General features: G+C 50.1%; 1 protein-coding gene across 7 annotated transcripts in view; it reads right to left on the bottom strand.

Annotated features, from left to right (window-relative positions):
* Window positions 1–16,759, bottom strand: part of LPP (LIM domain containing preferred translocation partner in lipoma) — a 555,915-nt gene that overhangs the window by 294,337 nt on the left and 244,819 nt on the right. For all 7 annotated transcript variants that reach the window (XM_075938239.1, XM_075938236.1, XM_075938238.1 and 4 more), the window contains one exon: window positions 2,492–2,693. In XM_075938239.1, the coding sequence (XP_075794354.1) occupies window positions 2,492–2,684 (193 nt within the window). In that variant the 5' untranslated portion in view covers window positions 2,685–2,693. The remainder of the gene's footprint in view (window positions 1–2,491; window positions 2,694–16,759) is intronic.

Raw genomic sequence — 16,759 nt, 5'->3', positions numbered from 1 at the left:
CTATCAACTTGGGCTTGAATAGAGATTCTAACTGGTTAACACGCTACAAAGGCAATTTCCCCCACCTTTATTATTTGCATCTTCACATCAAATGTTACATAGGGAACACATCTAGCCTCACTTAATTAGCTTCATTAAGCCTACAATCAACAGGTAACTGCTTTCGCTGTTATATATACACTAGATTCTGTAATTTCCACTCCAATTCATCAGAGGAAGTGGGTTTTACCCACAAATATTATTAATATATTTGTAAGTCTCTAAGGAGCCACAGAACTGCTCATTGTTGTGTAAACTGTGCACCTCTCAAGCCTTAAGAAAATTAAACAACCCTCTGAAGTTGTTTGGAGGCCAGCGAGTGAGAGACTGAAACATATCCGAGACACAATGGAAACTGCCGCTCTTGAGTTTCCAGTTTCACAGCAGAAAGAGGGGCACATGAGAACGGAAGAACAAATTCGGGCAAGATGACCGGGAGGGCTTCTTTGAGCGGACAGCAATCAGCCAGTTCCCAGTGCCACCCACACTAGATTGTTGAAACCAAAACAAATCGAGGTCCCTGAGGAAATAATTGGGGAGCTTTGCTGAGACAACAGAGCAATAAAAAGGGCACGAATCATGGTGGGATGAAGAGTCTCTATGGACCTGCCTTCTCTCCTGGATCCTCAAAGTCTAACATTCTTATTTTCATATACAGCTGAGCTATTGGGTTGGGATGGGCTGGCTGCTGAAACTGACCGGCGGGACTTCAGCAAGCTGAGTAGCACACCCAGTCCCTGAAGAGTTCTTTCCTCACCACCACTGATCTCCAAAAGCCTGAAGTCAGATAAGACGTGAGCCTGATGCTGAGAAATGAGAGCAGCCTTCAATTCCCTGACGGGGGCTTCCACAGAGGATGGGGAGAGGCTGTTCTCAGTGGGGGCAGGTGGCAGAACGAGGGGCAAGGGTCTCACGTTGCAGTGGGGGAGGTCTAGGTTGGACATTAGGAAGAACGATTTCCCTAGGCGGGGGGTGAAGTATTGGGATGGATTCCCTAGGGAGGAGGTGGAATCTCCATCTCTAGAGGTGTTTCAGTCCCGGCTGGACCAAGCCCTGGCTGCGCTGATTGAGTTGGGGTTGGTCCTGGATGATTTTGGACAGGGGGCTGGACTGGATGACTCCTGAGGTCTCTGCCAGCCCTAGGGGTCTACAAAATGCCCAGTGCCTCCTACAAGGTACGCTCACCACAATGGCTTTACCAGGACTGACTTACAACTGCTCGCTCCGTACAGGACTGGGTCCAACGAAAGGTGCTATTCCGCAGGGAAGGAGTCATGCCACATGCCTCCGACCTGAGCGGTGACCACAGGCTGCCTCCCTCCCCTGTGCTAAAGAACTTTGGTGCTGTTTGATCTTTATCTATCCCCTCCTCCCCCTCAAATCCCAGGAGCCACATGGTACAAACCACATGAGCAAAGGAATTAACTCCCTCGCCTCCAGTTGGGGACCATTCCACCCCAGCTATGGAGGGGACACTCCAGCCCAGCTGGTCTGGAATGTCGTCCCCCCCAAAGCTGGAGTGCCCCCCCACTTCCTCTTTAATCAGTTAACTAGTTTAACATCACATTTAACCAGTTAACCAATTAAATGGGATTTTACATCCCTAGTAGGTACACGCCAAATAAGTGAACACCTAGAAAGGATAGGCCTTAGAAATGTAAGAAAATAAAATGGGGCCAGATTTTTTTTTTAATAACATGGGGCTAGCTGGAAGGAACAGGTTCAAAAGATATCGTGTGATTTTCATTTGAACTGCTCTGTAACAGGGTGACCTCAAAACCCCAGTCAGTTCTCTAGAGCATACGGCATAGATAGGCGCTAATTCCCCTAACTCAAATATACACCATGGCTACGTCTAGACTGGCATGATTTTCCGGAAATGCTTTTAACGGAAAACTTTTCTGTTAAAAGCATTTTCAGAAAAGAGCATCTAGATTGGCACGGACGCTTTTCTGCAAGAGCACTTTTTGTGGAAAAGCGTTCGTGCCAATCTAGACGCGCTTTTGCGCAAAAAAGCCCCGATCGCCATTTTAGCCATCGGGGCTTTTTTGTGCAAAACAGCACTGTGCTGTCTACACTGGCCTTCTTGCGCAAATGATTTCCGCAAGAGGGCTCTTGCCTGAACGGGAGCAGCATAGTATTTCCGCAAAAACACTGACGATCTTACATGAGATCGTCAGTGTTCTTGCGGAAATTCAAGCGGCCAGTGTAGACAGCTGACAAGTTTTTCAGCAAAAGCAGATGATTTTGTGGAAAAGCTTGCCAGTCTAGACACAGCCCATGGGTGAAATTCACTCCCCGCCAAGAGCAGACACTCACACAAGTGCCGGCCTCAGTGGTGGAAGGCAGCGTGCTGGCTCACTGCACGAGGATCCCTTTCACGCCTTTGCGTTCTGTACAGATTGCACGAGGACCCTGCCGTGCCGCCACACTGTTTCAAAGGGTTTCTTACCGTCGCTCCCCGGTGGCTTGTACGGGTTGTACTTTGGCTTTGGAGCAACCACGGGGGCAAACTTCTTCGGCGTCTGCTGCGTGGACACAGAAATGCTGGGGGTCCCAAACGCGTGGGTGGTCTCCATCCTGGCCGTGACATGGCCGACGGGTTCGGTGGCGTTCTTTGGCGGCAGCCATGAAGGGTGGGACATGGTTCAGATCTGGGGAAGGATGAGGAAAAACAACACCACGGACATTAGGTTTTTAAACTGGAAATAAAAGTTGTAAAATACAAACACACAAAAACTCAGGGGGCGGGGGGGGGGAGGTTTCTCTTTATTACATGGCATACGAACTTGTTTGTTTATCCCTACGACAGTGTGTCAGAGGTGGCGGCTTTGAGGAGTAAGACTGAGCTGCATTTCCCACCTCCCCCATTACTCTTACAGATAGGCCCTTTCTCCAAAGGGAGGGAGATCAAAGCAGAGACATGCTGGCAGGAGAGGAACTCGTTCCACCTCCCCTTTGAGCTTCAAACAAGGCTTCTCAGCATGTTTCCGATTCCACAGCCTGTTCATATCTCAGCCTCCACAGCCAGGCTGTCAAGGAGGGGACCACCAGGAGCCTTGAGGCGGATGATTTCTCCGCTGTGAAGGACGGCAGGGTGACCCTGTGGAAAATCCCCATGCGCCTCAGTAAGATGAGGGTCACACTGCCCTGCCTTTGCAAGGCTGCTCCGAGGGCGGGAGGTGCTCCCAGACGATGGGGAAGAGCGCCAGAACCGAGCAACGGGGCTTCTGAAAACTCTACCTCACACGCCTCATTCCCGAATGCAAAGATCCCTCGGGCACTGAGGTACCACAGTCCCACTGACTTTCAAGGAAGCATCTGAGGTCAAATTTTTAAAAGGCAACTGATTGGGGATGCCTCCATTTCTGGACAGCCAACCCAAGACACTGTAAACCGGGGTGGGGAACCTGCGGTCCCTGTCTTTCTTAGATCTGGCCCCTGAGGCTCAACGCTCCCTCCCCCCAGTACTGGGGAGCCTATCAGTATACTCCTGCAGGACTGGGGCCCACAACTTCTACTAAACTGGGCTCCCCGTAGCTCTGATGTGTGAGGGGAATGAGGCCCACGTCACTTTGGAGAATTTGGGGGTTGGTTTGGGGATTTTTTTGCTTCTCACTTGCATGCAGCCCCTGACTGATTTTTCTGTATCTCAGCAGCGTCAGACCCAAAACAGGTTCCCCAGCCCTTCTTTAAACCCACCAACTCCTCCCCAGAACATGGAACGAAATTCCCCATTCCACTCAGAGCCGCTCACAATCTGATTTTCCCCGGGAAAAGATGCCACACACCCCGGCAAATCTGAGCTCAGCATCCATGCCAACCACTGAGGTGAGCTCCAGGCACATCCCTGAATCAAAACCAGGAGTCATGGGGCACCTCAGAGACTGAGAGATTTACCCGAGGAAGCGGCTTTCACCCACGAAAGCAGACGCCCTAATAAATCTGTTCGTCTCTAAGCTGCCACCGGCCTGCTCGGTTCTTTTGCCGACTCAGCTTAACCCGGTCACCCCTCGGCGACATTTCACTGAATGAGTAATAGTGACAAAAGTGATTTTTTTTTGGCCCGCTGGAGTTGTATGCAAACTGCATTTTTTTAATAGCTCACCAATAGGCTGATGCAGGACTTCACAAGGGGATGCAGAAAGCAGCGGTGAAAGAATTGAGACACTCTAGCGGGGGGGAGGGAGGGAGGGCGGAGTACGGCAGGAGGGAGGATGTGACAGAGGGAGACGAGGACCAGACAAGGGAATGCAGACAAGGGAGCACTGGGATTAGTGGAGAGGCGGGACCTGAGAACTGCGGGGGAGCCGAGGCGCTGAAGGCAGAAAGCACAAATCTGACGCAGGAGAGGAGTTGGCGTAGGGACTGGACGAGGGGGCGAGGGCGTAGAAATGGAAAACGAGGGATCCTGCTCGATCGGGACTGTCCAGGCCACACCCCAAGCAGCTGTACACTAGGGATGTGAATGGGTAACCGGTTACTCGGCAAGCATCATCCCAACCGGTTAACCGTTACCTGGGAGCAGCCCCCTGGCCATGGCCCACGCAGGCAGAGGGCTGATCCAGCCCGGAGGGGCAGCTGGCTTCCTGCCTGCAAGGGCGGGGAGGGAGCAGCCTTGCGTGGGGCCGGAAGCGGCAGCCAGGGGCGGTATGCAAGGAATGACCCTGCCAGCGCTCAGCCTGCACAGGCTCATGGGCTGGGAATCGGCAGCCTCACGCAGGGCCAGAAGTTGTAGCGGGGCAGGTAACAGACTCCCAGTCCCCTGCCCGTGCCCACCGAATCAGTTAACTGGTTAAACTTACCGTTTAACCAGTGAACTAATTAAACAGGCTTTCACATCCCCACGTCACCCACTCTGCGTCATGTCCCTCCTTCCGCGCAACCAACCATCGGATCCCTGTAGCCCTCCACTACACCCGCCCGGGAGAAACGAATCACCCTCAGCCTCTCACCAACCCACACGTGAGGACTTGGTGGACTGAAGACCTGCTTCCGCTGGCCACTAATGTCACCAGCGTGGTCACCGGTTCCTCCTGAAAAGCGACGCTGCAGCTGACATCTGCTGTCTGCCTGTCGATGCTTCTGCAAGCAAATCACTTTCTATTTGCCGCTTTCCCTTCCGAGAGTCCCTCCTGACACACCGGAATAAACCAAACCATCCCAGTCCATATTCTGTCTCCAGTCACCCCCATCAGCGAGACCCTCTCTCCTCGAATTCCCCCCAGAAACTCCCCCGTGGCCGGCATGTCAAATGCAAACTCCTAGCTCTCGCGTATAGGGAACTACAAAACTCTGCCTAAGCCTGTATCTAACTTCCTCCTACCTCCGTGTCCCCTCTCAGATACGCACAGGCCTTTTATTCTGACAGCAATGCGCCAATTATTTACTTCTGCGTGCCTGAGGCTGCGTCTTCTCCTGTGGTGTTTTCCATCCTTAAAATGCCCTTGGCAAGGACTGTCTGCCAGACCACTATCTTCTCCTCATTCACCTCCCTCCGAAAACCCTATTTCTCCCATCAGTGCTAAGGCTGGATGGGACCATTATGAGCATCTACCTCTTGGGTAACACAGGCCATAAAATCTCACCCGATAATTGGGGCATCAAGCCATAGCTTGTATTCAACCTCAAGAAGAGACTCGACTTATTAAAATGATGAATCCACCGTATCTCTAGGCAAGTTCTTCCAACAGTTAATTACCCTCACAAAAATACACCTTGTAACTAGCCTGAATTTGTCTAGCTTCAGCCAGTGAATCTCGTGATGCTGTTTACAGCAGAATTAAAGCATTGTCTCCTACCAGAAATCTCTTCCCTGTGTAAGTATGTGTAGACTACAGCCGAAGCACCTCAAACGTCTCTTGGATCAACGGAATAGACAGAGCACCTTGAGTGCCTCGCTCTACAGGAGGTTTTCCAGACCCTAAATGATTCTGGTTGCTCTTTTCTGCAACCGTTCTAAGTTTACAACTTCCTTTGTGAAGTGGGGATGCTGGAACTCGCCACGCCACGCCACACCACGCCACACCATGCCACGCCACGCCACGAAAGACAATTAAGAACACTGCAAACCAGAAAGTACAGCCAATAAGCTGGTGCTTGGTTACAGGGCCAGCTGTCTCTCGAGTGGCCCCTCGTGGCCCAGCGTCACTCTGAGGCACCCTGCCTCTGTCGCGTTGGGACTGCAATGGGCCACCGAGGCTAGGGAGTGGGTCACATGAGTGACCCCCCCTCATCTCAGCGGGCCGCAAGATAGTCGTCACCAAGATGGTCGTTTTGCTCGCTACGCTGGCATCCCTCGAATTTGCAGGATGAGCGACAGAACCGCGGCAGCGCTGTGACTGGCTGCAAAGGGAACGCCCGGCTCTCACAATGTTGTGTGCAATCCGCGCGCCCCTCCCGTCCCGTGTGCTAACCATCAGAGCATGTCAATTTAGTAACACCAGTGGGGGGAAAAACCCATGAACAGCAACCTGCATCATCTGGCAACCCTGCACGTAAGCAACTGTAAACAGAGGGGCTCGTGGGCTAGAACCCTGATGGATGGCAGGTTGCCCACCACGGCTTTCGGGACTTCCTGGACAAACTGCTCATCCCCAGACCAAGGGTAATATGAAAGATTTCCCCCATGGGGTTCAGTTTATTTAGTCATTACACAGTCTGACCCTCCAAGAGCCATCCCCAGTTCAGCCTCTCTTCCCCTCTCTTCCCCCCAAAGTAGAGAGTCCCCCACCTTCCTGGGGCTGGAGCCCAATTCAGCCACCACCCCCAGGCTTCAGCTCCGCCTTCTGACTCTGACTTCCAAACTCCTCTGTGTCAGGGTCCTCCACGTGCCTTGGCAGGTTACAGCTCCCATCCCTCCTAGCTGGGGCACGCTCCCCTGTTCTCAAGGGTCTGCCCTGCAGGAGATTTTCCTCACTCTGCAGTCTCTGCTAGGCCTTCCTCCCTCCCTCCCCCAGGTTCCCGCTGCTCCTTCTAGTGCAATACCTTGAGCTCACCCCGGTGGCCTCTACGGCAATCAGGGTCCAGTAGCCTAGTCCCGTTAGCTCTGAATTATAGAATCCTAGAACTGGACGGGCCCTCAAGAGGTCATCAAGTCCAGTCCCCTGCCCTCACGGCAGGACCAAGCACTGTCTAGATCATCCCTGACAGGTGTCTGTCCAGCCTGCTCTTACATATCTCCAGTGATGGAGATTCCACCACCACCCTAGGCAATTTATTCCGGTGTTTAACCACCCCGGCAGTTAGGAAGTTTTGCCGAATGCCCAACCTAAACCTCCTTTGATGCAGTTTAAGCCCATTGCTGCTTGTCCTAGCCTCAGACGCTAAGGAGAACAATTTTTCTCCCTCCTCCTTGTCACACCCTTTTAGGTACTTGAAAACCGCTATCATGACCCCTTTCAGTCTTCTCTTTTCCAAACTGAACACACCCACTTCTTTCAATCTTCCCTCAGAGCTCATGTCTTCTAGACACATACTCATTTTTGTTGATCTTCTCTAGACCTTCTCCAATTTCTCCACAACATTCCTGAAATGTGGTGCCCAGAAGCCACCTTGTCACAGGCACTGAGGACACAAACCAGCTTGTAGCAGTGCTCTGGGAAGTTTTGAGTTCCCTATCTTGAAGCATTAGCTGTCACACCATTGCGGAAGGTGGGGAAGTCAGATTGGACGGGCCAACAGTCACGGTCAAGATGGCACTCATGGTAAGTACTAACGGCAAATAACGTTACGAGGAATGTGGGCAATCGAGCTGTGTGGACAAGGAAACTAATTGGCCCCTGTCTTGTCATTCAAACCATCTTAAAGCCATAATTCAGAGAATTCTAGCTACAAAAGAATGTCACACAACAGGGAACTGGAATTCATCAATCTCAAGACGAGGCCGCATTATCTAGAGGCGTCTGTCCAGGTATACCAAACAGAATAATAAGAAACAACAAAAGCCCGATAAGGTCTGTTTTGCTTTTAATTACTGGATGCCATTCACCGCTGAAAGAAAGCAAAGGGCTAACACGAAGAGGCTCTAAACTCAATTTACCCTTAGATCAGATAAACAAGGGAAGGATAAAGTACCAATCTGCCGCCACTTAAAAGCGTCCGCGTGTTCGTCTCCTGTGGAATGGAGACAGGCTGACTCTACTGTAATGAGACTCAACCCAAAGAAATCTAATTTTTACCTCCCCTTTTGCAACGGACCAAACGCTGCTTGGGAGCGGATGGAGCAGCGGGGGGTGTAACAGAGGGACGGATTTGCCCCTCAACTGAGAGCACGTTTATGGAAGTCACGGGTGGCGTCTCATGGGTGGAAAGGTTTTGTGTAAACCCGTGTATGTTTCTACACAGCCAGCTCCTTCCTTCGTCTGTGTTCTCATCTCTCCTTCTCCACTCAGGCCCAGGCAGAGGGGGAGTGGCCCCGTGCTCCCGGAAGGGGCGGAGTCTCGAGATGAAGGACGTGGCCAGGGCAGCCAGACCTCAGTGCCAGCTGGAGCACACAGCATGGTGCTTCGGCGGCGACTTAAAGGGCCCAGAGCTTCCGGCCACCCGGCCTCAGGGCAACTGAATCGCCAGGCCCCCTTTGCCCCTCCCTCCCCCATCGCCGAGTCCACTAGGGTTGCCAGGTGGTTTCAACAAAAATACCAGACACACTTGACATGACATCACCATCTACATCACATCTGATTTAGAAAATACCCGACAGTTCTATTGTCTCATTTCTATTTTCTCAATTTATTTCCCAAACAGAAAGCTCAAATACTGGACTGTCCGGTTCAAACCCAAACACCTGGCAACCCTAGGGTCCACCCATGCCTCTGACTATCACTTCGGCCTTAAAGCCCACCAACAACATGGAAGCAGAACCTCCCAACATCTCACTTACTACGTGGCTTCAGACACACCTGTAATGGTCTATAGCCTTACAATGGTTTGGCTGGACTGTGACGTAAGAACACAAGAACGGCCACGCTGGGTCAGACCAAAGGTCTCTCCAGCCCAGTATCCTGTCTGCCGACAGTGGCTAATGCCAGGTGCCGCAGAGGGAGTGAACACAACAGGGAGTCATCGCGTGATCCCTCCCCTGTCATCCATCTCTAGACAAATAGACAGGGGACGCCATTCCTACCCACCCTGGCTAACAGCCATTGACGGACCTAACCTCCATGAATCTATCTAGCTCTTTTTTGAACCCTGTTAAAGTCTTGGCCTTCACCACATCCTCTGGACATGTGTCCTACATGCATTTTAAGCTCCTAAGGGCAGGAGCTGCCTTTACTGGCAGACTCCAGAGGGAACAGGAAAACCCCACTGGGGCTCTGCTCTGCTAGCATCCAGGGATGGAACCCTGCCGGCTCAGCTAACGCTCCCAGCAGTGTAGGCCTTCACCCTTGCCTGCTCTCTTAAGTGCTGGCAGCCTCATGGAAGCTGCCCTACTTGCAGGGGAGCTAGGGCAGCAGGGGATCACCCACACACGCTTCCTAGCCCCTGTGAAAGCAACTATACAAGAAGAGGCATATTCTACCCTTACACCCTCTTCCAAAAAAACAACGCGGAATCCTGTGGCACATTAGGCCTGGTCTACAGTAGACCAGGCAAGTTGGCTTTAGGTTCTCCATCCAGCTGGGCAAAATGCATAGCTAGAGTCGGCTTACCTTAAGCCGAGTCGAAGCAGCGTCTACACTGCGGGAGGCCGATGGGAGCACAAGCTCCGATCGTCTTCCCTTACTCCTTACAGAATGAGTCGTACAGGACGCCGGTGGGGGCTGCCCTCAGCATTCGATTTGGGGGGTCTACACTAGACCCGCTAAACCGAACACTTGAAGACCAACCTCCGGAGGGTTGATCTTCTCCATAGTGTAGACATGCCCTTGAAAACTAACAGATCATCTGTTAGTCTCTAAAGTGCCACCGGACTCCCTGTTGTTTTTGCAGACATGGACTAATCTGGCTTTCCCTCGGAGATGTATCCTTCTTCCAAATCATTCATGTAAACCAGTGGATCCCAACCTGTGGTCCACGGATCCCTGGTGATCTATGACGGTACCGTAGAAAGTTTAAAAATAAAGATTAGTCCCACTGCAGTGGGCGTGATCATTACTTTCCTTTCCTTTTTCTTTCCATACTTTTCTTTTCCTTTTCTTTTTTTTTTCTCCCCCCGGGAGGGGAGGGTCCGTGAAATTTTAATAGATTGAAAAGGGATCCGCTTGTTCGAAAAAGTTGGAAACCACTGATGTAAACAACTCCTGGCGTCAAGCCACATGAACGCCTCTCCCTACACAATACAGTGCCATGATGTGTTACTCTTTATTTACAGGCCTGTCATCAGTCCGTAGAATGGGATTCCTGTTGAAGCCAATTTGAGCTTGTTTTTCATTTGAGATGGCAAGAGCTGCTAGCTCTAAATCCAGCTCTACTTTTGGTCCCCCCTTTCCACTAATGCCACCATTCTGCCCAAAGCAGAAATCAAGACCAACCAGGGAGATTTGTTCTTTACAAATGCTGAAAGCAGCTTGTCTCTCCTGGACTTTTTTCTCTAGACATTGAGTTTATTTCTTCATGTGTGGCTGGCGAACTCGAGGAGTGGGGCTTTTTTATTTCTCATGGCGTCCAAACAGGGTGATAATGTCAAAATTCCCACCTCATTTGGGGGTTTTAACCAACCCTTGGAAATGTCGTGGTTACTTGGAAAAGCACTGTGAGAACTCTCCTGTGAACGGTTTCACACATGGTATTTATCCTCGCCAATCTCACCTCAAGGAACTGCCATTTGAAAAACCAAAACAGGATCCCTTTTGAAGTCCTTCATCAGCGTTGCGGCGCGCAATGAATGTCACTGATGTTTCTGTGAAGGATCCCGGTTCAAATATAGTTAGACTCTGCCGGGGTCCATGTTTAATCCTCTCTCGGTAATTTCTAGGTCAAGTTTGCAAGTTAACAGCTCAAAAAACTGCCCCTGTCCAAATGAAAATGGGGATTTTTTCCTGTGCCCCTCACTCATCACAGCAGCAACAAGGATTCTGCAAGAAGATCAGTGGTTCCCAAAGTGTGGTCCGAAGACCACTCGTGGTCTGTGAACACCTTGCAGCTGGCTGCCGCTCCCCCTCCCCCTGGCTGGAGGCTTTCTGCACTGCTCCCATTGGCCCGAATCACAGCCAATGGGAGAAGCATGGGTAATGCCTGGGAACAGGAGGCGGCACAGAGCCAGGTAAGCATCTCCCATGCTCCTCTGCACCCACATCCTCCTCATGCACCTCCCTCACGCTGAGACCCCACATCTCCAACTTGCCCCTGCATCCTCCCTCCCAGACCCCCACCCCGAGCCCTCTCCTGCACCCTACCTCCTAATCAGACTCCCTCACCCTACCTCACGTTCCCTACCTCACCCACTAATGTGGGTAAAAAGTCATAGAAGATACATATGGGGCAGACCTGTCCATTATCTAACCTGTCTTCCTGCATTGTTGTTTTATAGACACTTTGGAGACATGGTATGTAAGACACTGACTTAATACTACAATGATTTTACCCAAAAGTCCCCCTGATATCCCTATTCTGACACACAATCAAAACTCTCCTTCCCTGAGTTTCTATCCACAGCTTTGTACTAACCTGGAAAAAAAAATTCTTCCCCCTCCTTCCCGTTAACGATATTAATAGTTTGGAGGGCTGCACAGGGACTTTTTGGATGCAACAGCTGCTGCAAACACACAACAACGCTGAAGAGAAAAGTCTTCCTTTGGGCAAGCCCGTCACATCGCCGTGTCAGAACACACTGGGCTTTGAAAACCCAATAAATTGAACTTGACTGACCCGCCGGCATGGAAACCAAACCAAGTGCCGACTCCCGAGAGACAGAGAGATCTAGCTAATCTAATCTGTCGCTAATGAATGTGTCACCGCTCTGCTGACACCTGACTTCTGCTGTACAAGACAATCCCGAACACGCCCAGCCACAATCATATGGAATAAGATGTTTAGCTGAGGCCTCAACCTCGGGGGATCATTAAAAATCCCACGGCAATTGCTGCGAAGTGGACTGACCAAATGTCGTGGCCTAATTCAGAGGTACCAAAATTGGATCGGGAGGGAGCACGCCGCTCCAAGAAAGCCAGATTTCTTCCTGTGGTTTAAGCATCTTCTACTGACACTAGGGATGTGTAAGTGTAACCGTGTACACTGGGCTTATTGGTTAACATTCATGCTTACATCCAGGCTCCCAGTACATGTGGGGAGCTGGCTTAAAAGCCGGTTTCTGGTGCACACCGGCTCCTGGGGAGCCGTCTGCCACCCCGCATGTAAGCGTGGAACTGCTGAAATTTTCAGCGGTTCCACGGTTACTTAATTAAACGGATTTTAACATTCCTACCTGACATCTTTACTTCCCGCTATTGGGAGAGCATGGCTGAGACCAGAGGAGTTGGAGGTGCCATCCAAATAGCTTAATTTATAAAATGAGAGTGAATTATGCTAATATGGCAAGTAAAGCAGGGGCAGCCAGATGAAAAGACCTTGTTATGGGAGCCATTGCACAAATGCAGTGTATTTGGATTATGTGTTTTCAAGCTCAACTAGCACCTCATTTTTTATGGACGGTGGGTGAAGGCACAGCTGGGGGAAGGCAAGCCTCGGCCCCGCCCCTTCCACCTGAGGACCCGCCCCTTAAGCAAACTTCCCTCACCCTTGGAGCCAAGCCGCACTCAACACCAGCCCAATCCTTCCTGACCAATTGGAGGTCTGGGTCTGCCACGCCATGGCCCCAGCTTTCCCGGGCAGCCAGGGAGCCAGCCTACCATGCCACAGCCCCACTGTTGCAAAAAAAACAAACAAACCAGATTCTGGGACGCATGAACAGGAGTGCTGAGAGCAAGACATGAGAAGTCATTCTTCCGCTCTGCTCCGCACTGATTAGGCCTATGCTGGAGTATTGGGTCCAGTTCTGGGCACCATGTATCAAGAAAGATGTGGAGAAATTGGAGAAGGTCCAGAGAAGAACAACAAAAATGATTAAAAGTCTAGAAAACATGAGCTATGAGGGAAGACTGAAAGAATTGGGCTTGTTTAGTTTGGAAAAGAGAAGACTGAGAGGGAACACGATAGCGGTTTTCAAGTAACTAAAAGGCTGTTACAAGGAGGAGGGAGAAAAATTGTTCTCCTTGGCCTCTGAGGATAGAACAAGCAGCAATGGGCTTAAATTGCAGCAAGGGAGGTTTAGGTTGAACATTAGGAAAAATGTCCTGTCAGGGTGGTTAAACAAATTGCCCAAGGGGGTTATGGAATCTCCATCACTGGAGATATTTAAGAGCAGGATGGGCAGACACCTATCAGGGATGGTACTGCGTCCTGCCATGAAGGCAGAGGACTGGACCCGATGACCTCTCGAGGCCCCTTCCGGTTCTGTGATTCTGTGAAAGAGGGAGCTGATAGCAGGCAGATGCCGAAGAATATGATGAAAACCTAGAGGAAAGAAACACTTAGGCACCATGGTTCAGAGACTCCTCTTCACAAAGATATCTGACAACAGAAGATTTATTACCAAGGGGAACATGTTCTCCAACCTCCACCCCACAACACAAAAGGAAAGACCTATGAGTCATCAAAAGTCCCTTCCTTGTTTAGGCCACTGACGCCCATGGCTGGTGTCAGCTGCACGGACAAATGTGATTTTTTTTAATGTAACAAACACAAAATACAGCCTCAGGGCAAAGACCTTCATGCGTCAAAGCTGCTGAGCCATATTGGGATGATGGTTCTTTTAATAAAGATCGTCTGTTGCAGAAGCATAGGAAAATGGGCGAAGGTGAATGAATACACTTCAGAAAAAAGGACCGAGATGCCACAGGTCAGATGTAAACTCCTGCAGCCTATATTATTTTCTATAGACACAGACTACAGGTTCCACTACAACTGTGACAACAACACAAGCTTGAGAGTTGAATTCCAGGTTCTTTCCTGGCTCCGCGGCTGTCTTCCTGCGTTGCCATTTACCTAAGTCTATCCCCATCTCTGTCTTAGGAATGCCAACACTCTTGTGAGTTTTTAAGCTACCCCATTTAGGCACGGGAGCACAGGGGAACCTCTCCGAGGCAGGGGAAACCTCTCTAGTTCAGAATTCTCTGGTCCAGAAACATCTGTGGTCCGGCATGATTTCAGTTAGCCGGATGTCCACTTTTCACAGGTGTGGCCAAGTTTCCCGTGGTCTCATAATGCTTGTTTATAGCCTCCAGTCCTGGCTCTCATGGTCTGTGGCGTGATTTAGCTCTAATTTACCCCTCAATGTCCTCAAACAGCCCAGCAAGCGGTGGAAGTGTTGGTAATGCTGATAGATAATACAGCCACTCCCCGAGTTACGAACGAGTTACGGACCAACACTTGGTCCATAACTCGAAGTGTTCGTAACTTGGATCCCATAGAGTTACATGGCGACCGCACTGTTCGTAAGCGCAGATTGCCGTTCATAACTTGGATCTGCATTTACGACCGCTTTGGTCGTAAGTGCGGATGGTCGTAAGTGGAGGTGGTCGTAACTCGGGGAGCGGCTGTACTGACCTCCCGTGGTCTGGAAAATTCTCTATTTCGAAATCAGTCAGGTCTCAAGGGTGCCGGACTAAAGAGGTTCAACCTGTCTAGCATATTCAGGCAATGGTGTAGAGGTATGCTGTGTTATGAAACTTGGCAGCTGGACCGAGTTACTGATGTTCTTCTCCCCTCCAGAAGCTTCCCATCACAAAGTAGAGTTCTTGAATAATGAAAGAATGCAGGTGTGAGCCATCTATGCAATCTTTTAAAAACAACAGTCAGGAGCTGGAATAGAAACAGAACAGCTGCTATGCTGGTTGCTGATCTCTTGTTCTGGCATATCCAAAACTGATCACCTTCGGGGTGTGCTAGAAAATTCATCATGTTCACAACTCCTTGCCAGAGGGCGTTGTGAAGGCCAGGACTTCAACGGGGTCAAAAAAGAACTAGATCGATTCATGGAGGTTAGGTCCAACAGCACAGGTGGAATGGTGTCCCTAGTCTCTGTTTGGCAGGGAATGGGTGACAAAAGAGGGACCACTTGATGATTCCCGGTTCTTTTCACTCGCTCTCGTATTGGCCACGGTGGGCAGACAGGACACTGGGCTAGATGGGCCTTTGGTCTGACCCAGTGTGGCCGTTCTTATGTTCTCTGCAACTTTTCAAAATGGGCATGGGAGAAGGGAGCCGTAAGCCTGGGGAACAGGAAGGGAGCATGAGCTTGTGAGCCGTGTCGAGTACCAACGGGGGCGCTAGTGGATTGTACAGCTGCATTTTAGTTAGGTCTGGCTCTTAGCTATGTTCTATTTTTCAGTTCCATCCAGATCACGACAGCACACCTAGTGTGTGTCAATCTAACTAAATGAATTCACTGCCCAGCACGCAGGTAGCTCCCGTACGTTCTTGACGGGTCAAAGCCAACCCCCGCACATCCGTGTGTGCAAAACACGCCGCTATCTCGGTGCTCTCTGCAAATACAGTATTGACTCTTCCAAAACAATACGATTACTAATATCTGACAGTTCTGTGGGGCGTTTCAACCCCCAAAGAGCCGTCAGTGCTTCATGAATGACTGTACATATGGTCAGGTCCCACATCGCCATCAAAAGGGCAGACAATTGCTGACAATTTTTCAAAATGGGGCCTTGATTTCAAGTGTCCAGCCTGAGGCCTCTTCAGGCCTGAGGTGCACAAGTCCTAGGCATCTGCCATTTTGACTGGGCAGACTCTGTGTAAAACCGGCCCTATCTCGGACATCCCATTGGAAAATGTCACCCCTGGCAAAGCAGGATAACTAGGGGACATGGGGGCAAGACAGAACCCTTTGAACAGGACACTGGGTGTAGAAAGTACTATGCAATCTTTAGTACGTACTCAAAGGGAACAGGTCTCAATTCTTGAGGTTGCCTGAGGAAAACTCAGAGACCACAGAAAGTGTCCACTTCAGAAAGACACGGGCTAAGGTGACCCAGCCCTGGATTTAAAACCGGCGACTTCAGAATGTCGAGGTGTATCCATTACTTCAGCCATGACATCTTATTTATGCTTTGCAAAGGGACACCATTGAGTTAGTCAGAGAGCTAGCCCAAAAAATGGGATAGAGATTTTTCAAAGCCATTGTTGTTCTGCAAGTTACACAAAGGAATGATTTCCTGCTCGCATGAATTTTTCATGATTTTTTTTTTTAATAAAAAAGATTAGATTTTTCAAACTGGCCTTTTCAGTTGCCCCTCTTCCATCCATTCTCCCCTTTTGTCCTTTGCCCCTTTTGTCACTGAAAAGAAAGGAGCAACGATAGGGAAACACCTACAACACTGAAAAGTGTCTAATATTTTTTTCCGTGTTCATCAAAAATGCAAATTTAAAAAAAAAAGAAAAATTCTGATTTTGAAAGAAGTTCCATTTTTTCAACAACAAAATGTTCACAAATTTCACCCGCTGCCGCTAGCAAATGTATAAAGAAACTTACAGGCTGAACCTCTCTAGTCTGGCACTATCTGGTCCGGCAACCTCCATGGTCCGGCATGATGTTAGCTAGCTGGATGTCCACTTATCTTGGGCGTGGACAAGTCCCATAAAGTTTGTTTACAGCCACCAGTCCTGGCACTCAGTGTTCTGTGCTGTTATTTAGCTCTAATTTGCCCCTAAATGGCTAAGAGCCCAGCAAGAAGTGGAAGTGTTGGTAACGCTGCTAGACAATATTGAC

Source organism: Pelodiscus sinensis, chromosome 10 (genome assembly GCF_049634645.1).
Source record: "Pelodiscus sinensis isolate JC-2024 chromosome 10, ASM4963464v1, whole genome shotgun sequence".
Classification (NCBI taxonomy): Eukaryota; Metazoa; Chordata; order Testudines; family Trionychidae; genus Pelodiscus; species Pelodiscus sinensis.
The sequence above is the reverse complement of the archived record's forward strand: the minus strand, read 5'-3'. Positions and strand labels throughout refer to the sequence as shown.